The sequence below is a fragment of the Squalius cephalus genome (genome assembly GCF_949319135.1).
Source record: "Squalius cephalus genome assembly, chromosome: 11".
Taxonomy (NCBI): Eukaryota; Metazoa; Chordata; class Actinopteri; order Cypriniformes; family Leuciscidae; genus Squalius; species Squalius cephalus.
Genome location: NC_137132.1, coordinates 37,398,008 through 37,421,962, shown reverse-complemented (window position 1 = coordinate 37,421,962; position 23,955 = coordinate 37,398,008). Strand labels below are relative to the sequence as shown.

General features: G+C 41.2%; 2 protein-coding genes across 4 annotated transcripts in view; both read left to right on the top strand.

Moving 5' to 3' along the window:
• The window catches only part of LOC307166908 (P2X purinoceptor 4a-like), a 33,522-nt gene extending 15,168 nt beyond the window's left edge, over window positions 1-18,354 (top strand). Inside the window, exons 9-12 of one of the 3 annotated variants that reach the window (XM_079885670.1) lie at window positions 5,136-5,229; window positions 11,048-11,113; window positions 11,280-11,363; window positions 17,631-18,354. In XM_079885670.1, the coding sequence (XP_079741796.1) occupies window positions 5,136-5,229; window positions 11,048-11,113; window positions 11,280-11,363; window positions 17,631-17,672 (286 nt within the window). In that variant the 3' untranslated portion in view covers window positions 17,673-18,354. Of the gene's footprint in view, window positions 1-5,135; window positions 5,230-8,500; window positions 9,005-11,047; window positions 11,114-11,279; window positions 11,364-17,630 lie in introns of those variants that run through there. The other 2 variants (XM_079885669.1, XM_079885671.1) reach the window with 2 other exon arrangements.
• dnajc30b (DnaJ (Hsp40) homolog, subfamily C, member 30b) overlaps window positions 1-23,955 on the top strand; it is a 354,582-nt gene that overhangs the window by 102,200 nt on the left and 228,427 nt on the right. The gene's annotated exons all lie outside the window — the stretch shown is intronic.

Sequence of the window (23,955 nt, the reverse complement as noted above, 5' to 3'; positions counted from 1 at the left end):
CACCTCTGACGCATCGACCTCCACCACGAACTGATGTGGAGGATCAGGGGCTATTAAGATAGGGGCTGAAACAAAGCGGCCTTTCAGTTTGGCAAACGCAGCTTCAGATGTGTCTGACCACCTGAACGTAGTTCTGGGGGAGGTCAAGGCAGTCAGAGGCACGGCTAGTTGGCTGAAGTTACGAATAAAATGCCGGTAGAAGTTGGCTAACCCCAGAAACCTCTGTAGGGCCTTACGGGAATCTGGACTTGGCCACTCTACCACAGCCTTAACCTTCTCAGGATCCATACGTACTCTCTCAGACGAAATGATGTACCCTAAGAAAGGAAAAGACTGTGCATGAAAAGCGCATTTCTCCGCCTTGACAAAAAGCCCCTTCTCTAGCAACCTCTGAAGCACTCGCTGGACGTGCTGCACATGTTCCTGGAGAGAAGAAGAAAAAATCAATATGTCATCCAGTTAGACATATATGAACTGATCTACCATGTCTCGCAGCACGTCATTGACGAGAGCCTGGAAGACCGCTGGGGAGTTGGACAAACCAAACGGCATGACCAAATATTCAAAGTGCCCCCTGGGGGTGTTAAAAGCGGTCTTCCATTCACCCTCTTCCTTATGCGAACCAAATGATAAGCATTACGTAAATCCAATTTTGTGAAGATTGATGCTCCCTGCAACCTCTCGAAAGATGAAGACATCAACGGCAAAGGATAAGTATTCTTTACAGTGATGCTGTTGAAACCCTGGTAATCAATACAAGGCCACAGAGAACCATCCTTCTTCCCCACAAAAAATAACCCAGCCCCCGCTGGAGAAGAGGAAGGACGGATGAACCCTGTTGCTAGAAAATCAGAAATATATTTCTCCATAGCCTCCCTTTCCAGAGCAGAAAGCAAATATAACTTGCCTTTAGGCGAAGACTTACCTGGCAGTAAATCTATGGCACAGTCGTAAGGACGATGCGGAGGAAGAGAAGCAGCTCAATACTTACTGAACACCTCCTTCAGATCACGGTACTCTGTGGGCACGTTAGACAAATCCACTGCCTCCTCCTGAAACACAGAAACAGATACAGATGGACAGGCAGACACTAGAAAAGACTCATGACATTGATTGCTCCATGCGAAGATGGAATTAAGATGCCAGTCCACTTTGGGGTTGTGAAGGGTTAACCAGGGGTGACCCAACACCACAGGTGCAAGAGGAGAGTCCATTCTGGTAATGCTGCGAGTGATGAAATCCTCCAGAGAAGTCGCGGGACCACTTGCTGCTTCCATCTGCTGGTCAGATCGTTCTGTCATATCACACAAGGCGAGGAAGCAATAATGCAAGTAAAACGTATATTTATTAGTAGTTGCACAAAGTCAGATGCAATCAGGACAAACACAGTGGCAGTTGGGTGGCGCAGGGACCTCGACAGGCAACACAAATGATGATGGTGGTGAATGGTGATATCCGTGAATGAACCAGGTTGTAGTAATCCAGACAGAGAACGAGGAACAAACTGCGACACCAAATAGGAACACCGACCACAAATCACGTCAGACTGAAGCACAACAGGAAAAGGCAAACAGAATAGGGAACAGGACACAGCACGAGAAGACTTCACAACGATCTGACAATGGAAAGAAGAAAGCCGGGAGTATATGAAGGTGCGTTGAGCAGCAGCAGCTGGCGCCGCTAGTGAGGATCAGCTGTTGCCGCTGATCAGTGGTAACGATCCAGACCACGCCCACACACATTCACACATAACAACGACACGAGACAAGGAGACACTGAATTTGTGAACCATGAAAATCTTATACTCATGAGGAATTATTTAAGGTGTCACTGATCCCTATCATATGTTTTTGCATGTTGCAGGAGGACAGTTCTTTCTTTCCGACAAACTCGTCGGTCTTAGTCATTAGACAGAGGCAACTGACTTATACCTTTAGATGCCACACCATGCTTTCTTATTTCTAATAGTGTGCTATTTAGTGCTCGTAGATCTGTACACACTCTTTTAAGAGACTTGTTTTCTTCTAAGAGACTTTATATAATCAATCCATGGTTTCCCATGTACACTTAGTTAGAATAATATTACAATAATACGAGGTTGAGGCTCACCCTATTTAAATTGGTCTAGCAACACTCTGTTGCTCTTAACGAAAATTTAATTATTAGCCTCTACATCCAATTTGTTAGGCGGAGCTCTAAAACTTCAGTCGGCCTGCTCCACCTATTCTGAGAGTGTACTTACACTAGACACGGTTGGTTGTCTTGTATCATACCCTGGTGTGATTTCTCCCCCTCTTTCAGTAGCTTAGTCGGTATAGGGTCTAACATTCATGTTGTTGATTTAGATGATTTAACAAGTTTAGATAATTCTTCCTCCCCTATAGCAACAAATGAATGGAATTGTTCCTCAGGGACACTAGTGTTGTCAAAAGTACCGGTACTTCGGTACCAAGTCGGTACTGAAATTTTTAAAATGTGACGATACCAGCATTGCTGTAGTACCGGTACCCACTAGGCAGCTGCTTTCAGTTGCTCCGTGTTTATCTAAGCGCGGGGCTCCAGACTAACTTTTTACTAGAAGCACTGTAGCTGATATATAGTTTCTGTGTATATTAAACCGCAAAAAGGCTATTTAAATATTAACTCTGCATGTTCTGCTCGTCTCTGTGTGAATGAATGGAGCAGACGCGCGGTTTCATTTACCTCACACACACACACACACACACACACACACACACACTGAAGCACGAGTAATGCTCGCGCTGTTTTCAGTCTCTGCTGCCTCACGATATTATGACATGATGAAATTCACTTCATGAGCATGAGCATTTTACCGTTTCATTTGAGAAAAACTATCGTCATGATTATACAAAGGTCTTCACGGCAACCCGTCAAAATAAAAGTTCGGTTTAACTTGAAGAAATTGACAGAAATAATTATATTAGGCTTCTGTACAGTAGATTTAGCTACATCTCCATGTAATAAAAATACTACTACTACTACTACTAATACTACTACTACTACTAATAATGTGTTCATAGAAGGTTGCTTATTTTTCCACTTGATTTTTTTATAAGCAATATTTACGTTTAAACAGCATGTAGCCTTCAATGCTTATATGTATTATTTACTTATGATTACAGTCATAAATAATAAAGTCATTGAAATGAATTTAATATTTTTTTCAAATAGTTAAATAAAATAGAAAAATAGTTCCAACAGATTTTGCTGTGGTACCGAAATTGGTACCGAGAACCGTAAAATTTTAATGGTATCGGTACCGACTACTGGAATTTTGGTATCGTGACATCCCTAAGGGACACTACAATGCACTGTCAGATGCAATACTGTAGACGTTTGCATAGTTATAATTTTTTCCCTAGTATTATCAATCTTGCAAGTAAAGAAGTTCATAAAGTCTTTTCTGCTATACTTTTAGGAAACTTCAGAATTAGAAGCTTTATTTCTTGTTAATTTAGCCACTGTATCAAATAAATACCTAGGGTTGTGTTTGTTTTCTTCTAAGAGACAAAAAAAAAAGCAGATCTAGCAGTTTTTAAGGCCTTTCTGTATGAAACTGTGCTCTTTCCACGAAATGCGAAAAAAGTCTAATTTTGTTTTCTTCCAGCTACGCTCCATTTTTCCTCTTGCAACATTTCTTTAAATACTCAGACCAAGATAAAACATCCACCAAAGTGAAACATGAATTACAATAAGAATTTGCATTAATCAAGACCCCAGAGCTTGGTAGTTTAACAGTGTACCACGCTCCTGTGGCCGGCCAGTCTATAGGCAGGAACAACTTTGTTGTTCGTTTTCTGAAGGTGGCTAGAAGGCTGAACCGGCTTTGTCCCCTTACTATTCCAAAATCTACAGTCCTAAGGGCCATTAGGGGCTCACATTAGTCGGCCATGCTGTGGCGCTTTCCGCTATAGACTGCCGTCCTACTAGCCCCAGCGTCGGTCAAGCGAGTGTGTGACTTGCAAGCACTCTCTGTGAGCGCATCTTGCCTTGATTTTCTGTAAAGTCATCCTCAAACCAAGACACAGCTATGTACCTAACATGCTCTCTACTCCATTCAGAGCACAGGTAATTACTCTCTCTTCCGGTTTCAGAGGACAGGCAAGATTTGCACTTACTCTGCCCTATTCAGGTCTTAAGAGTATATATAGAGTGCTCTGCCCACTTCAGTTCAGGTGGGCTGAAGACCCATAGGTTCATGAAGTTTCACTGCGTGATTCAATAAGGCTTCAGTATTTGGAGAAAAAGTAGTTTTCCCAAAGCATTTAGCGACGCAATACTCATTCCTGTTATTTCAGGGAACCAAGGTTTTGTTAGTAACAAGTATGTTTCTTTCAGCCAAGACTCATTGAGTTTGATGCTTTAATACATGATTTTATCTCATCTCGACTAGACTACTGCAACTCAATGTATATAGGTATTAGCCAATCCTATATAAATCGCTTACAAACAGTCCAAAACATAGCTGCTAGACTTCTGACTGGCACTCGCAAATATGAACAAATCACCCCAGACTTACACTCTTTGCACTGTCAGTCTGTTTTAGAATAGAGTTTAAAATTTTACTCTTTGTTTTTAAGGTTTTAAATGGACTAGCACCTACTTATCAGCTAGATGTTTAAAGTCACCGAAAAAATGTGACCAGGCTTTTGCCATAGCCGGCCCTAAACTGTGGAACAACCTACCACTCTCTATTAGAATAATTTAGTCAGAATCACATTTTAAAGCAAAATTAAAAACCTCTCTTTGCTTATAATCACTGAGTCAAATGGGGTTTGTCTAAACATCAATTGTGTGTTTGTGTCTTATTGTCATATTGTTTTTTGTCTTTTAGTTTTCTTCTAAATTATATTGTTCAGCGCAATGCTCAACCACTGTTGTTTTTTGGGCTTTATAATTAAATCGAGATTGACTCAGTGACTCAGGATGAGGATGCCCATGTTGAGGAGAGTTTAAAAGCTAATTTCCATAAAAGTCCTTTGTTTTCTAAGAGTGTAGCCCTTTCTGAGTCTAGACAGCTTGGTTCCAGTCTAACAGTAACTAGTAAAGATGATTCTTCAGAAGAAGTGAACAAATGTTGCAAATAAATGGGTGTTTTTGTGTAATCTTTACAGATTTGCTAAATACTACAAGAACAGTGATGGCAAAGACACCAGGACCCTGATCAAGGGATATGGCATTCGTTTAGATGTTCTGGTTTATGGCAAGGTGAGTTTTCCAAATAAGGACAGTTCAACCTTTGTTAATGACATTAAACTTAATAAAATGCAGTTATATTTTCAGAGAACAAAACATCTAGGTTACCTTTTGTAACCCCCGTTCCCTGAAGGAGGGAACGAAGACATTACGTCAGTGCCTGACGAATTAGGGTCTTGCCTGAGAGTCCTATAACCTTCTCATGTTAACAGAACCAGCCAATGGACATTGGCAAGTGAGATTTGCATCGCAAACCATGCCCTGTGCTGCAGGTATATAGAAATCAAGCAGAGACACTCACCAAGCTTTCACTGAAGAGCCTAGCAGTGCCCGGTCACTCAGCGGTGAGCAGTAGGGTCATTTGCACCATGAGATCGAGCCAAACACCAACCTAGAATGCCTAGAATGGTACCAAACTTCTACAGTAGTACAAATAGGTTCTGTACTCATAAAACGAGGCATTGGAGAGTTTGTAAGTACATCGGGAGTTTATTTAAATAACACTTGCCTGACGGCGAATGCCACTGCTAACACGGACGTTGACGTCACTTCAGTGATTTGGGAAAAGCATGTAAAAGTCTTCACAGAAAGCGATGCGTAAGGATGAAGTGTATTATTGTTTATCAGAAGCAATCGAAATATTATTGTAATGTTGTTATTATTATGAATGCATTATAAATAAATACAAATTATTTACAGTACAATAATTACAGTTTATAATTGCAAAAGTAAGATACATCTTTATTAATTTAATTAAAATATTAATAATAATTACAGGGGATGGGGTTAGCTATTCTGGTTTTCCCTCTTTTTTTGTCATTACCTGATCACATCTGTGGCTCACTTAAGTGACTGCATTTTTTTATTTAGAAGTTTTATGTTTTGTTTTTAAAGAAAGTTATTTTTTATATATTGCGAATCATATCGTTTCAATCATACATTTTAAAGCTGTAATCACAATATAAGATTAAAGCTGCAAGCAGCGATGAAAAGGGCCCTCGCACCCCTGCCACCGTCACCCAGCGCCTTTAGTAAAGGCCTTAAGATTACACTCACCAAATTTGAAGAGGATCAGATCAAAACTGTTGGAGGAGTTCGTTAAAGTACAACATCAGGAAATGGCAAAAACTGCCCAAAATCTGACAGGAAGTTCAAAATAGCTGACTTCCTGATGTGTTTAGGGCTACGCTCCAAGAGACTTTTTTGTAGGTATTGGGTCAGTACATGTATGTACCAAATTTCATACATGTACGTGAAACGTAGAGCCGGGGCAAAATGTAGGGGCAATAATTAAGCCATTTTGCCCCACCCAATTTTGAAAACCACATCACACGTACATTTTCACCACTTCTGAAGCTTGTGCAAAGTTTCATGATTTTTCGAGCACGTTTTGTATTTGCCACACTTCCTGCTACCAGCAGGTGGCGCTATTGCTATAACCAAATATGAGCATGGTCATGTGTTCAGGACAGGACTCTTATCAAACATGTGAAGTTTGGGGCAGATTGGACATTGTATGCCTGAGTTACTGCAGGCTGTCTGTGGTTGCCTAGCAACATCGGAACTGCAAGCAACATTGACAGAGAACTTATCTGATCATGCATATATCACCAAAAGGCCGAAATTGGGTGAACATTTGTCAGGCCGCAGAGGGCACACCCTTCGACGAAAACTCTAGATCTTCGCAATTTAACGTCGCAAAGGCCTTAAGATTACACTCACCAAATTTGAAGAGGATCAGATCAAAACTGTAGGAGGAGTTCGTTAAAGTAAAACATCAGGAAATTACGAAAAATGCACAAAATCTAGGAGGAAGTTCAAAATAGCTGACTTCCTGTTGTGTTTAGGGCTATGCTCCAAGAGACTTTTTTGTAGGTATTGGGTCATTACATGTATGTACCAAATTTCATACCTGTACGTGAAACGTAGAGCCGGGGCAAAATGTGGGGGCAATAATTTACCGAATTTGCCCCACCCAATTTTGAAAACCATATCACACGTAAATTTTCACCACTTCTGAAGCGTGTGCAAAGTTTCATGAGTTTTCGAGCATGTTTAGGCCCTCTAAAAAGCGATTCACTTTGGAGAAGAAGAAGAAGAAGAAGAAGAAGAAGAAGAAGAAGAAGAATAAACAGAGCAAAAACAATAGGGTCCTCTCACCATCGGTGCTCGGGCCCTAATTATCATTCTGTCAAAGTCTCATACCAGCGCATGCCTACAACTATCTGTATTTAGTTCATTATCACTGTGTATTTAAAGGGTTAGTTCACCCAAAAATGAAAGTTCTGTCAGTAATTACTCACCCATGTTGTTCCACCCCCGTAAGACTTCTGTTCATCTTTGGAACACAAATTAAGATATTTTTGATGAAATCTGAGAGCTGTCTCACTCCTCCACAGGCTTCTCTGTTATTGAAACTTGCCAGCCCAGAAAGTTAGTAAAGACATTGTTAAAATAGTCCAAGAATACAGTGGCTCAACCTTAAGTTTACAAGTGTCGAGAATACTTTTTGTGTGCAAAACAAGCAAAAATAACGACTTTATTCAACTCTTCATTTTCTTCTGTGTGAGTTCACGTAGTGTAACAGCACAGCGCTTCTGTGTTGTACGTCAGAACGTAGGCTCACGATTGGCAAGCATCCCACACATGACCAGCGTCGGCCAATACTGAGTCTACGCTCTGACGTACAACCCAGAAGTTGGAAAAACTTGAGGGTAATTACAGACAGAATTTTCATTTTTGGGCGAACTAACCATTTATGTTCCTCCTTGCATTCGGTACTTGGCCCATTATTGTTTGTGTGTTTCTGCTTCCAAATTGCCTTGCATCATTGCGGATTATCTTGAGTTTATTTTGTGTTAGTAAAAACACTTCTTTTTGTAGACTCTGTCTTTGGACTAAAACATGACATTAATGCTATCTGTGTTGGTGTGTTTTTACATTAGAGTGTGCATGTCTTTAAAAAAAAAAAAAGCAGAATACATTTGGTGCTGTAAATTTTAACCGGTTGGTGCAAAAGTATTCTAAAAATCTAAATAATTTGTCATAGGGAATTATGGTATAATTCTGGCCCACATATTGAAAAATACAATTTGCAATTCCTTTTGAAAATTTACTGGAAAAAACTTTCATACAGTGGTAATTCAGATGTGTTTAATTTGTTAATACTTGCAATTAAAATATTAAAGGAAATTTACATTAATGATTTTTTTTTTCATTCTCCTGCAGCTCTAGCTTCCAGGTGTATTGCTGCTAACATTATTTAAATTCTTCTTTATTGCAGGTGCAGTCAGGCAGAATCCCCTTACTGGAAAAGGTCAACACATTGCCGACCCTCATTGTAGACTTCTCTGCACATCAACACACTTCTCAACTCTTTACCTTTCAAGTTTGCTTTAACTTTCTCAACTTCTCTTTAAAGTTCTCTTTACCAAGTTACTGTGATTTATTTGTATTACTCTCATTAGACTAATTGAACATAACATTAATACACGCTTTGATCGAGTGTTTTGAACTTTGGTGTAAAAAATTAACTTTGAATGCTATTTATTATATTCTTAAATGTTTTCAACTGAATTCTACTTAAAATAAGTACAACTGAGTAGCTGTAATTCTATGTATTCTTAAATGTTTTCAACTGAATACTACTGTAATTATTAAATTCAACTCTGTTGCTGTAATTATATTTATTTTTATTAAATGTTTTCAACTGAATACTACTGTAATTAAGTACAACACTTTAGCTGTAATTATTTAAATGCTTGTCAAAATAAATAGTTTTGAGTACATTTGTTGTTGAGTGTTTAATTTACCTGTAAGTTAATAAGACTTTAAATACTGTCAGCTGCATGTGGGCCACATAAGGGCCGTTAGATTTGAACAGAGCTCAACCATACTAAAGTTGCATACCAGGCTCACATATGGGCCACATGAAATTGTAATATTTGGCTCATGCTTGGTGGAGTTATAGCAGTCCTTTGGTTCAGTTCTGGCAAAGGAGATGTGGGCCATATCTGGGCCGGCAAACACAAACTAATCTGGGCCACAGCTCAGCTGTTTATCTGGCCCACATCTTTGCCAAAGGAAATCTGCTGACTGGGAATCGTCAAATGGCTAATAAAAACTTGTACCGTGTGGATGTGTTGCAAATGTTATTCGCCGATTCTGACTCTGCCTTTTTGGAAATGACGATCGGCCGTCTAATGGTCGCGCCTCTCCCGGTACATCTTTGTCGTGCAATGGTGCTGCCCGCGCTTCTCCCGGTACATCTTTGTCGCGCAATGGTGCCGCCCACAATTCTCCCGGTACAACTTTGTCGCGCAATGGTGCCGCCCGCGCTTCTCCCGGTACATCTTTGTCGCACAATGGTGCCGCCCGCGCCTCTTCAGGTACAAATTTGTCGCGCAATGGTGCCGCCCGCGCTTCTCCCGGTACAACTTTGTCGCGCAATGGTGCCGCCCGCGCTTCTCCCAGTACATCCTTGTCGCGCAATGGTGCCGCCCGCGCCTCTCCCGGTACAACTTTGTCGCGCAATGGTGCCGCCCGCGCTTCTCCCGGTACATCTTTGTCGCGCAATGGTGCCGCCCGCGCTTCTCCCGGTACAACTTTGTCACGCAATGGTGCCGCCGCGCAAGGCATGAGTGTTCATGAAGCACAAACAGATCATTTTGACCCATTTGCCCAACGGGGATGGGGGTGGCAGGGGTGGACGTGGTCTTAGTGTACATTGATTTCCTCTTTTCCTGATCATTTGGAATGAGGATAAAAGACCCCCCAAAAAAAAAAACCCACTCCATATATATTTTTTCCTGAATATTACTGATGAACTGATCAAAAAGTAGGCTACTGTTCACATGTGTTTTACAACTAAAGTATTGTAATATAGTAATAATTTAGTACTTTTTCCTATTTTATTGTTGGTTACCTCTTTTCCGATCATTTGGAATGAGGATAAAAAGAAAAAAAGAAAAAAAAAGCATGTAAATAAATTCCAACATCAATTCAATATCTACTATTTCCTGAATATTACTGATGAACTGATCAAAAAGTAGGCTACTGTTCACATGCGTTTTACTACTAACGTTATATAGTATAGTAATAATTTAGTACTTTCTCCTGTCATTGTTGGTTTCCTCTTTTCTCATCATTTGGAATGAGGATAAAAAAAAAATAAAAATAAAACATGCAAATAAGTTCAAACATCAGTTCAATATCTACTATTTCTTGAATATTATTAAATTCAAGAGGGCCGCCCCCGATGACGTCATAATATGCAAATTAGATGAGTATATTTACACCCCACATAAACTTTCAGTCATCCCCAACATTTTTCTAATTTACAGTAGATCTCTATCCTTAAGCCCTTTCAAGCCACAAGCTTTTGAAATTTTGATGTCAAAATCCAGCATTTTTTCAAAAAAACCTTGGCGCCTAAAGGGTTAAAAAAGATGCAAACACACTCGTGTTACTCTTTCAGAAGAAATGCTCTTTGTGTTGAAGTGCACAGGCGAAGATCGCACCAACACAGGAACACTTCTGGGTTCTGAAGACAACACACATAGATGAAAATCAGAGGTGAATCTAAGAAATGCTCGGCTTTAAAGCAAAAGCTTGGTGAGTGTCTCTCTGCTCACTTCCTATATGCAAGCAGCACAGGGAGTGGTACGCAATGCAAATCTCACCTGCCAATGTCCATTAACAAGGGGAGATAGGACTCTCAGGCACGATCCCAATTTGTCAGTCACTGACGCAACTCATAGTGACTAAATGACTTAGAACCAAAGTTAAGACATGTACATTAAGTGTTTTTTTGTTTTTGTTCTTTGTACAGGCAAAAAAATACAGCTTTTTTACAACAATTATCAACGTGGGTGCACTATTGTCGCTTGTAAGAGTGGTAAGAAGAGTTTTTGTAGATAGAAATTTAATAATTAGGGTTATAAAGGGCAGGAACTATCTGACATATTTGTTAAAATATTTAGAAAAATTATATATAGCCCATCAAAAAAAAAAAAAAAAACCTAATGCTATTCTCTTTTTAATTTATCTGTGGGCCACTGTAGGTGAATTATTTCTTTGATTGCCGGATTAGTCATATGGAAGGTTACTCAGAGAAGAAATATAAATATCTTGATGAACCAGAACCTGTGAGTATTTAATTTCTCACTTTACAAATACAGAATCAATGAATGTCAGTAGACTGTCAATAGGGCTGTCAATAGATTAATTTTTATCGTGATTAAATCGCACACTTGTCATAAAATTAACCATACATCGTTTGTCTAGTTTAACATGTTCATTTGATCACCATTTGCTATATCCAGCAAAGTAAACCATCAGATTTAGTCAAGTCAAGTCACCATTTCATTTATATAGTGCTTTTAACAACATAGATCATTTCAAAGCAGCTTTACAATGATAATAGGAAATTAAAGTAACAGAGATTGTTTTGGCCTTACAGCAGCTCTAGAAGTAGCTCTAGAACTAGAGAGTAGAAAGTTATTGTCCAGCTAAAGTTAGTTTTGATTGATTCACTTCCGTTGCAAAGATCATTAGTTATTAACTTAGGGGCCGCTGACACGACACCGTTCTAAAGCCTGGAAAACACCAAGCCGACGGTCGGCCGTCGGGCAGTTTTTGTGCGTCGGCCGACTAAGTTTTCTCAGTGTGTTCCGCACAGTCGGCTGAAATTCATCCTCGTCGGCTTTTTTTTCCGGTCGAATCGGCGTCGGGCCATCAGTGAGAGAGAGAACTCTGATTGGCTGTTCAGCTTAGTGAGCGAGTCACTGAGAATAATAGCAAAACAGTGAGCAAAGAAGTCAAAGGGTGATTCTCCAACTACAGGCACTTTTGTGTCCTTGGCCTTTTTTTGTAAATAAATAAACAAACAAGTGCACAAATAAATTGTCATTATGAAGTTCATGCTCCAACATCCTAGTAACCACCAAATCTTGCCCCTTTTTTCTTTTAAAAATGCTTTTGCAAGGCTGTTTATTAGCAGATTTTGCAGTTTTATGCTTGTCCCCACCCCAGACTGGCCCTCTTTGAATGTTGAAAAAATGATATTAAAGATAATTAAACATATTTTTTAACATGTTTGTCTTAAGGACAAATAAAATAATATCATACCATCGAAATTCCATATGTATATCATCATTTTAAACTATTTTTGGAATGAAATAAGTCTGTCCCCAGGTTTTCCGTCATTTCCACCTCCCTCAACAAAATCCACTTTAATAGACCCACCTTAAATATTTTATTTACTTGGTAATCATGGAAATAACTGTGAAAAGGACGTATTAGTTGAAGATGAAACTTCAGGCACATGTGCTCTTCAGCACAAGAAAATAAATCAAGGTAACTCAAGCTTTTATACAGAGTATTTTTATTCAGCGTCATTTCCACCTTGGCTGTAGTTCGGTTGAATTATGTACAACAAATATGAAAATAATGTATGTTTATTACAAGTAAACAACATAAGTCCAAAAGTAGCTAAGCCTGACATGAGGGTGTGCTAATATTGCAGAAAAACTGCTAAAACTTCATTTCCACCTCTGAGAAATTACATGCGTAGCTTTGGACATGATATATGCTGTTTTTGTGTGCTATTTGCATGTTCTCATGACATATTTGAGCTTTTGGACTGAGAACTTTATATATCACCATTCCAGTACACTCTAAATTTATTTTTATTTATCTATATTTATATGAATGTTTTGAGCAGGTTCATATAATTTGCATATCATTTGTAATCATTATTTTTTAAAACTATTAGGTATACTGTTCAACTCATATATGTTAAATAATAAAATACATGGTTAAAAATATTTTGGACTGGCAATTTAAGTAAAAATAAACAGAAACAATCTTTCCACCATAAACCGTCATTTCCACCACTTTAGTTTTTAAAGAAAAAAACAAACAAAACAGAATAACCAATGATGTGGATCTAAATGTATTTTAAATCAAGTAGTAATAGTTCATTACTTACAAAGTGTGAGTGACTTATAATAAACATAGACCTGAGCAAAAATGAAATGCTGTAGGCAAAAATCCCAACTCGTGGCATTTAGCAACTTTAAATAAAAATGCATTAAGTTCATGAAGTATTGAGATTTATTTTGTTACATGATTAGGTAGCCACTGATGTTGTTGACTGATAAATAATCTTATATAATCAGTTTTACAATATTATATTGTAATAAAATACATAAATTGAAAAGTGGTGGAAATGACATCTTTGAAAGCGCTCTTCAGAAAAACTGTTAAAAATAATAATAATCCATGGAATTCTAAAACGGCCCACTGTTATATTGTGTTAGAAGACACATGCATGAAGCTAGGAAGATTGTTTTAAGAGTGTTTTAAGAGAGTGAATTTTCCATAAACTCACAGTGCCAAAAGTGCTCCTAGTTGGAGAATCAGCCCAAAACGGTACAGATAGAAGGCTGTTCTAATGTTACGTAATCTTACCTGAGTGTTCCTTGGCGAAGTGGAATAAAGACAGTGTTTAGCAGGGTTGATATTCAAAATGGTAAACACGCACTGCTTTATTTATGGTTTGTTTATCTGCAGCCGGTTTCTCTTTTTGAATGACGAATATAGATGAATATATCTGCAGAAATATACAGTTGTCTCATTTACACGCAGGCGCAGAACGCTCATTCTAGCTGACAGTTGGCAATAGTTCGCTCGGTGTGTTCAGGTGCCGCTTTTTTCCCCTGACGCAGGACAACACAGTCGGCTTTCATCAGCGCTAGTTCTTTGGCGTCGGTTTGGTGTGTTCCAGGCTTAACAGAAAACCCTTAACGCGCTCCGGCCCGCTCATTCACACAACAGTGCAAACAGCAGGTCAAAATTAACTGTTGGCGGTAGATCCTTTTCCTGTTTAGCACAAAAACTTTGGAACAGTCTTCCTACCATTGTCCGGGAAGCAGACACACTCTGTCAGTTCAAAGCTAGGCTAAAAACTCAACTCAGCAGTCGATTTTGATATTCTAGGTATTATCAACTGGCCAGAATTTTGAGATCGCAATAGACGTGAAGGACTATAATGCAATTTACATATGAACGCGCCTGGAGACAATGGGAAATCATACGGAGAGCATCAGCTTTTGTTTCTGCTCTGGTTCAGTTCCAGTTCCTGAGCCCAAAATAACAAAACACCCATGTGCAGCACAAGACAGGACAGGCATGTGACATTACCCCCTCCCTACGGAGCGGCTACCAGACGCTCCATAAGACCCGGACGGGACGGAAGGGACAGACCAGGGTGGGACGGGAGGGACAGACCAGGGCGGGACGGGAGGGACAAAATGTTTGTGACACCGGAGTGGCCCACAGGGTTCGGGAGGCCAGGACGGAGCAGGCTGTGCCAACGGCCAGAGTGGAGACGACAGTTCATCTGGCGGCCAGGGCGGAGACCTCTCCTCGGGCGGCCAGGGCGGAGACCTCTCCTCGGGCGGCCAGGGCGGAGACCTCTCCTCGGGTGGCCAGGGCGGAGACGACCCTTCGGGTGGCCAGGGCGGAGACCTCTCCTCGGGCGGCCAGGGCGGAGACGACCCTTCGGGTGGCCAGGGCGGAGACCTCTCCTCGGGCGGCCAGGGCGGAGACGACCCTTCGGGTGGCCAGGGCGGAGACCTCTCCTCGGGCGGCCAGGGCGGAGACCTCTCCTCGGGCGGCCAGGGCGGAGACCTCTCCTCGGGCGGCCAGGGCGGAGACGACCCTTCGGGTGGCCAGGGCGGAGACCTCTCCTCGGGCGGCCAGGGCGGAGACGACCCTTCGGGTGGCCAGGGCGGAGACCTCTCCTCGGGCGGCCAGGGCGGAGACGACCCTTCGGGTGGCCAGGGCGGAGACCTCTCCTCGGGTGGCCAGGGCGGAGACGACCCTTCGGGTGGCCAGGGCGGAGACCTCTCCTCGGGCGGCCAGGGCGGAGACGACCCTTCGGGTGGCCAGGGCGGAGACCTCTCCTCGGGCGGCCAGGGCGGAGACCTCTCCTCGGGCGGCCAGGGCGGAGACCTCTCCTCGGGTGGCCAGGGCGGAGACGACCCTTCGGGTGGCCAGGGCGGAGACCTCTCCTCGGGTGGCCAGGGCGGAGACGACCCTTCGGGTGGCCAGGGCGGAGACCTCTCCTCGGGCGGCCAGGGCGGAGACGACCCTTCGGGCGGCCAAGGTACAGGAACCACCGGCTCAGGAACAGACACCACCGGCTCAGGAACAGACACCACCGGCTCAGGAACAGACACCACCGGCTCAGGCAGAGCAAGACGCCTGGGCGGTGCGGGCAGAGCAAGACGCCTGGGCGGTGCGTCAGGGACGGTAGTCACCTCCGGGATGGTCTCCGTGTTAGGAGCCACCGGACTCGGGATCACCGGACTCGGGACCACCGGAACTGGGACCACCGGAACTGGGACCACCGGAACAGTTACGGAGGGAGCCTTTCTCCTCCTCCTGTGTCTTGGAGCCACTGGACTCGGGACCACCAAAACAGGAACCACCGGACTCGGGACCACCAGAACTGGGACCACCGGAACTGGGTCCACCGGAATAGCCACGGAGGAGTTCTTCCTTCTCCTCCTCCGTTTCGGAACCACTGGAACTGGGACCACCGGAACTGGGTCCACCGGAACTGGGATCACTGGAACAGAGACCACTCCCCTGGCGATCCTCTCCCGATGGCGAATTAAACCCTCCACCATCGCCTCAAAACTGACATGATCAAACGCTCTACAGATCAGCCAGTCCATCGGTTCATCCAGCGCATAATTAAATAAATCCCTGCAAGCCTCCTCGCCCAGGTTCAGCCCTTCAGCAGCGCGACGGAACCTCTGACCGAAAACCCTCACCTCCATTCCCTGCTGACGGAGGGAGACCAACTCCTGAAATCTGAGAATCCGCTCCCATTGCGGACAGGAGACTGGTGACGCCTCTCTTCTCCGCTGAGTCCTCATAATGGTCGGTACGTTCTGTCACGGCAGACTAAAAACAAAAGGTGTGAGGACTCAAATGCTGGAAAAAATAAGAATTTATTAATGAAAACACAAAACAAACCCACGAGGGGGAAAACAGAACTAAGTAAATACAAAAACAACAACAGACTAAGAAAACTCTGGAAAATCTCGGGGAACAGGAAACAAAAGACAACGTACCGACACAGACTGCAAACAAGAGGGAACTAATAAAGGGAAACTAATCAGGAGGGAACAGGTGGATGAACTCAAACAATAATCAGATAACAAGGGGGAGGGATCAGACAATAACACGAGCACATGGCCCAAAATAACAAAACACCCATGTGCAGCACAAGACAGGACAGGTATGTGACAGAAAGCAATCCGGTCCAATGCGTTTTCAGCTCCCTCTGGAAGTGGTGGAAAGTGCACAAGCTCAAAACATTTTAGACCCCGTTTACACCTGTATTTAGCGTCATTTCAAATTATTCAAATTATTAATACGTCAATGTTGACAGCCCTAATTAAAATAAATTATTTTAATGATTTTCTCTTACCGATTATTAAAAAAAAAGTAGGTCTTACTTTTGTTTATCTAGAATCATGCTTATGATTATTGTGATTTTCTGTTGATGTTTCCTTGAGAAAAAAAATTTCTTTGATTTTTATGTTTTTTCTCTCTTTTGTTAATGTAGAAATAATACATTGGTACAAATGTACACCTGTAACCTTTTATTTTATTTTACTATACTTTGTGCCTTTTTATGTGATAAAGTCATGTTATTATAATTTTTCCCCATTCTTAAAGGTAAAATAGTTCAGCTAAAAATGTAAATTCTGACATCAACTACCCACCCCATGTCTCTAGAAACACATGATTTTTTTTATGCAGAAAGCAAAAGGACCTCTTGAGCAGAATGTGGTTACTTTTTCCTGTACAATGAAAGTGGATGGTGTCTGCATTTGTCAGAAAAGTACAAACGTATAAACATATAAATGTACTTCAAATTTTCTAAAGCCATGCAGTAGCTTAGCATTGCAGTATTTGTGAAAAGACAAGTCAGACAACAAGGATTTTTTAATAGAAAAACAGAAGAGGATACACAAGAATATCAAAATATTTTTAGGAGCTAATGGCCTGATAGGATCAGAAGGATGAAATGCGGAGTGAAAACTGGCGAGTTGCTGGAAAAGGAGAGAGTGTGATGTCTATCATTTTCCTCAGGCAAAAGACATGTTGACTTCTTACACGGGTGTCATGTTTATTTTGATCAACATGAATGTGAGTTGATGATGACAGAATTTTCATTTTGGCGGGAACTATCTGTTCATAATTGGGAAATTCCTAAAATGTTCCTTAAACCAATTTAAAAAAACGGATTAAATGCATGTGTGTGTGTGTGTGTTTCAGCAATGAAATAAGGACATAATGACATCATGCCCCTGTGTATTATGTGTTCACAGGTGTTTGTTGACCAAATGACATCAACTACTAGCCAGGCATGAATATTACAGCCTTTTTAGTCATTTTCACAGATCCGTGTGAACAGGGATCATTTTGACAACACTTGTCTGATTATAGTACATCGTTGTCGTGAAAACATGCCCTAAGTCACTGCAATATACAAATATAGTGTGCATGAATTACACACAAATAATAATACACACATAATAATACACATGCACATCTTTGAACACACTGGGTAAACATGTACAGGATCTGTGGATTCTCAATAACAACATGTGTGTGTTAATTTAAGAGAGCAGCCATACTTCTGTGCTGTGCTTTATTTTCTTGGTTTTTATACAATTTAATTCTATAATCATTTATAATCAGCCATTTATGTCGTTGTCATTTGATTTAATCATTTTATTATTGATTTACATAATTTATTCATTTTATTATTCACTTGTCATTTTATATTTTCATCTTTTATATTATCATTTCCTTGCTATTGTTGTTTAATGGTGTGATTGCATGGTTTAAAGGGATGTTTGTCTTCATGAGGAGGAGATCAGAGAATGTCTTGTAAAATCACAGGATGATGTTGTGAAGCAGTAATTTCCCATTGTTTTCCCTTGGTATAATAAGACTTGTACTGGCCAGACGAAATGTAACATCCAGATGAAGTCTGAGCATTGAGACATGCGCAACTAAAATGATTCAATAAACTCTGCTCTTTTTATTATCATCACTTCCTGTTTTGCTCTTCCCTGGCTTTCTCAGTCAAACTCTCAGGTTTAGATGCCAGACAAAACAAATCTTCTGGCAAGGATTCGGGTCGGACCTGATCTATCTGACGTGGAGATCCATCCGATCTAACAGTATGAATATGTGTAGTATGAATGTAATCCAGATGCACTATATTCATGATGTTATCATCATCATCATGTGACCTACGGCGTCAGTGGCGTCGCTTCACTGTCTTTCTCATGCTGTGCATCCAAAATCAGAGACTTCCGTCCTACATAGTGTCCGGGAAAAGTAAGCCAAAAAAAGCAGGGTCCGAATACACAATACTCATAAAAGAGGAAAAAAGTACCTGGATGACCTTTTGCATTTACTACTTCATGAGGCGACAGGAGAGAGGATTTATGAACGACAGTGAAGAGACTCAACTGATGATGATAGCTCATGTGACAATGATACCATGGTGAATGTAGTCCAGATTACACAAACTCAAATGTAGTAGCATCTGTGACAGTATGTGATTTCGGACACAGCGATGGGATAGTAAAGAGTCCATCACTTGCACACTTCAGAATCTGTCCGAAAGCTGTAGGACATCCGGGGACATTTTGACGACTGGTTTATGAATGCTGTGATTTTGGACATTCTGTTGTTTTCACCCACTATAGACCTTATGCACCAGAGAAACGAGGGCGCCGCCATCTTTAGAATATTGTCTTTGAACTTCCGTTTTTCCAGTCGCTCTGTATATTTCTATGGCATTGCTGTCCAGGAGTAATTAGCTTTTGAAGTGGATTTACTTAATATAAAGTTAACAAAAGTTAACGAAAGTTATCATGAGGATTGTAATGTTTAAACCAGATGTCTTAACAAATGTCAGTAGACCGGGAAGATTTTAAAACGAGCCGCTTATTCATAAATACGCAGAATCGCTGTGAAAATAAAACCGGAAGTCAAAAGACAACGAGCGCAGCGCTGAAAAGGGGCGGGGCTACATAAGGTCTATAGGGAAGCATGCATATTCAGGTGCAGTCTAAAGTCTTATTTCGGGAAGATACCAACTGTAAAACAAAAAACAAACAAAAAAAACAACTATTTTTCCACATTCCACACACATAAAAAACAATCAATAATATATAAAAATTATGGAGAAATGAAAAAAAAAAAGATTAAAATATCTCCAGATGGCAGTAGTGCAAACAGATCATGAAAGGGGTCAGTACTATCCTTAATGATGGTACAGGCTCTTCTGTGACAGCGAAGCCTGTAAATGTCCTCAAGGGGGGGGGGGGGGGGGCAGTGGAAGTTGATGATCTCTGCAGTGCAGCTCTTTCAACCCTTGAACAGTTTCCATACCAGACTGTAATGCAATATGTGCTTTCTACCATGCAGTCTGGCAGAGAGATGGGCCTTCCTCAGTTCTGGGGAAGTAAAGTCTCTGTTGGACCTTTTTAACCAGGGCAGCAGTGTTAACTTTTCTTTCTTTATTGTATTTCTTTATTGTATTTATATCGAACAATTTGTTGCAACTACCGTTGCCCAAATGTGCTGTACAGAGATAATAAATGTAATATCAAAATATAAAGACAACACAAAATGGCATGAAACAACAACAGAAAAATGTACATTTACATTTATTCATTCAGCACACGCTTTCATCCAAAGCGACTTACAAATGAGAACAATAGAAGCAGTGAAACTAACAACAGGACAACACAATGCAAGTGTTATGACCTTCCCAGTTTAATCTAACACAGTATATGTACTTTTTATTTTTTCATAAATAGATATAGATTAGAAGATTCTTTCATCCAGCCAGAAATGTCTGTCAGGCCGGCTGAGATACGATCAGCTACCGTCGGATCGTCAGGCTGGAATGAGAGGTAGAGTTGTGTGTCATCAGCGTACCAGTGATGGGAAAACCATGTTTCTGAATCACAGATCCTAGTGATGTCATGTAGATGGAGAAGAGAAGTGGTCCCAGCACTGAGCCCTGAGGCACTCCAGTAGCTAGATGTTGGGTCTTAGACACCTCACCCCTCCACGACACCCTAAAGGCCCTGCCTGAGAGGTAAGACTTGAACCATTGGAGTGTGGTTCCCGAGATGCCCTTCGTCTTTAGGATTGACAGGAGGATCTGGTGGTTAACTGTGTCAAAGGCAGCAGATCCAGCAGGATGAGAACTGAGGATTTGGAAGCTGCTCTTGCCAGTCTCAGAGCTTCAATTACTGAGAGCAGGGCAGTCTCAAAAATATGACTCAACACCCAGAGGAATTAAAATCATGAGTTAATAGCTGAGTTTTTAACAATGATTTAAAACTTGAAATAGTCGGAGCCAATCTGATGTGAACGGGTAACAAATTGCACAGTTTCAGGGCAGCGATCGAGAAGGCGCGGTCAACCCCTAATGCCGAGTTCACACTGAACGATTTTAGGCCCGATTTTCGTTGGCCGACAGTATTTATGAGATCGCTGACAAATGCCCAAAATCATAGGCAAATCGGTGCTCGTTCACGTGAGTGACAATCAAGCAGTGTGAATTATCAAAGACTCGATCTGAGAAAATATCTGTGAGATATTTGGCATGCTAAATATCTGGAGCTGTCGACGATTCAAAATCCTGCTATGTGAATGTGTTCTGACTGAAAACTACATCAGCGAAGACCTACAGCCAATGAGAGAGCAAGATACAGGACAGTGGGATGTTCGGGGAGGAGTTATAGACCAGATATCAGTATTTTAATAGATACAGTTACAAAATTATTTATTTACCCCCAACTGTCTTTGCAGAACACACAATCTTTGCTCCCCTCGTCTCCCCAACCATTTCCTCCTGCATAAGCTGATTTTGTTTCTCCTTTTCGCTGCAAATTAGCGCAGAGACAATTTGGATCGCAAATCTTCTTGCTGGCTATCATTTTTAATAACAGAACGGAAACGAATCGGCAACAATTACAGTGAAGACAAAATCGGTGTAATGTGCTCACGCTTTCGTGTACCTGTCGATAGCCTAGTGGTCGCATTTTGGACTGCCTGCAGACGCACCAACACTGTCTGGCTAACTTCTGTGTTTTCAATAATCGAGTTGTGAAAAAATAAAGGCATGAATAACTTTCTCAAGGTCATTAAAAAAAAAGAAAGGTCTTTGCCTTGGCTATAAGGTTCAGATTAAAAAAGGAGGATTTTAACAACATTATTTGTTTGCTTATCAAATTTGAGTTCTTTGTCAAATAATACGCCTCAGTAGCCTGGAAATCCAGACCTAAATCTAAAAGATTAATGGTCTGGCGTTGACTGATGAAGCTCGGCCAGCTCGAGGGGCGGCACCAAGCATGCGTTTGAAAATCTCACTGCACGCAATTGGATAACACTACGACCAATCACAACAATAAACCCCATACGCTTAGCTACCAGTGGAGCTAACTGGTAGATTATACTCTTACCGTATCCGGTCGGCAAAACAGCAAAAACTTCCTTCTTGGAAAGGAACGATTCGAGAGCCTCTTTTAGAGAAAAAGCCAAGTCTAACTCGCTCATTGTAGCGGCCAAAGCCGTTTCAAACAACTGGTGTTCATCCATAGCCATCTTGCAGTGTTTACTAATGACTTTGATGTCACAGCGCTGTCGCCTCTGGCCCGCCTATATCAGATAACCCGATGTGATTGGTGCAGCTCAGATCGAGGGGCATATTTAATGAGCATCATTACTCGACACCAGAGTAACTCGCTGAGCAAATTCAACTTGTGCTCTCGCGAGAACTCTGGATTACCAGGGTAACGCCTCAGTTCTTCACAGATGATTTATTGTACACAGCCAGGGGACCAAGATTAGAATTGAGAGAAACAGAATTTTCAATTGGTACAAATAACGGTCCTCACTGACATGGACACCCAGGAACTTAAAGCTGGGCACTTTCTCTACCACTTACCTCTGAAGCTCCTCCCGGTGTCACCTGAAGTCTATGATTAGCTCCTTCATCTTCTTGATGTTGAGAGACAAGTTATCTGCACACCACTCAGCCAATCTACATACCTCATCTCTATAGCCGCCCCACCACTGCTGTATCATCAGCGAATGTGATTATTGTGTTAGTGGGGTAAACTGATGTACAGTGTAGAGGGAGTGGAGGAGGGTCAGGGTTGAGGAGACTTGTGTGCCTAGTTTATGAGCGGTCCCTGAGAAAGTCCTTGATCCACAAACACAGTTGGTTTACCCACCTTAAGTTGTATTAATTTAATTCTAAAGAGGTGTTATTAGGTCACACAGGTTCGACTCTCTTTTCATAAATGGTAGGCAGGAAACATGGGTAAAGTATAACAAATAAAAAGTATAAAAATGCAAAGATTTTATTGGTACAAAAGTGAACTTAAAAAGGAGGAAGAAATCACTTTAAAAAGTGTCCTCGGTGATACTGTAAAGCATCTCTCACAGTCAGTGGCAGATTTAGGCATGGGCGGCATCTTGAAGGGGCATCTCCCCCGTAAAAAAGAAAAGGAAAGCGCAATCAGGGTTTTACCACTCATTTGCACATCACGTCAATGATATCATTTCACCGTGTGTCAATTAACCTGGACGGGACTTGGATTGTGAGACTGGAGAAGTACTCTCACTTGAGCGGGGTTTGGTTTATCGCCTCCGGGCTTCCACTGGGGAGACCTGAGGTGACTTCTGTAGTTCTAAATCAACAAAAAATTATGTCTAAGAAAAAAGGTCTAACAATGTGTCTACACCCGACGCGAGCGGCGCAACAAAAGACACTAGAACCAGTTATATTCAGTGATGTTGTCTACACTGGATGTGCGACGCGAGCGACAAATCTCTGACAGGAAATTGACCTCGTTCTATTGACGACGTACTGACATGAAGGACAAAATGCTTTGCAGCGGGTGCTTTGGTGCGTCCAGTGTAGACAGCTTTTAGCTGCTGAGACGCGAGCGACAACGGTCGTGTCCGGTGTAGACACGGTGTTAGCATCAGGAGCCTTCTTAAAATGAACTGTGTAAGCATCAGGAGCCTGCTTAAAATGAAGATGGGAAACATGCAAAAAATAAAGGTATGTAGCCTATGAAGCTATTACTCATCTTGTTATGAGTATAATATTATCCATATAATAAAATAGGCTAATATCACTTACCTTATACTATATGTTGGTTGCTATTACACATATTACACAATAAAATTCCTTTTTATGTCTAACTAGCTAATGTAACCAGACAGAATGTTTTGCAGCATAATAATGTATTTAAAACAAAAACAAATGTAATATCACTCACTTTAATGTTTTTAGTGAACATTTGTGCCGTTTTGGGGGATTTATGGCAGGCTATATTTTTATTTGCCTCAATTTATAATAATTAAAAAATATACATTTACATAAAATAGCATTTTTTGTTGTTGAAAAATTCACTTTAAAGAAGATCTACATTTTTCAATTTCATTTATGGTGATATGGAAGATATCTGCCATCTACTGGAAAACAAACACATGAATAAAAAAAAAATAAAAAAAAAAATACAAAATTAAAATACCATGAATTTTCAACTACAGCCACTAGATGGCAGCAGAGGATTACTCAATGGCTCATTTACCATTCCCATG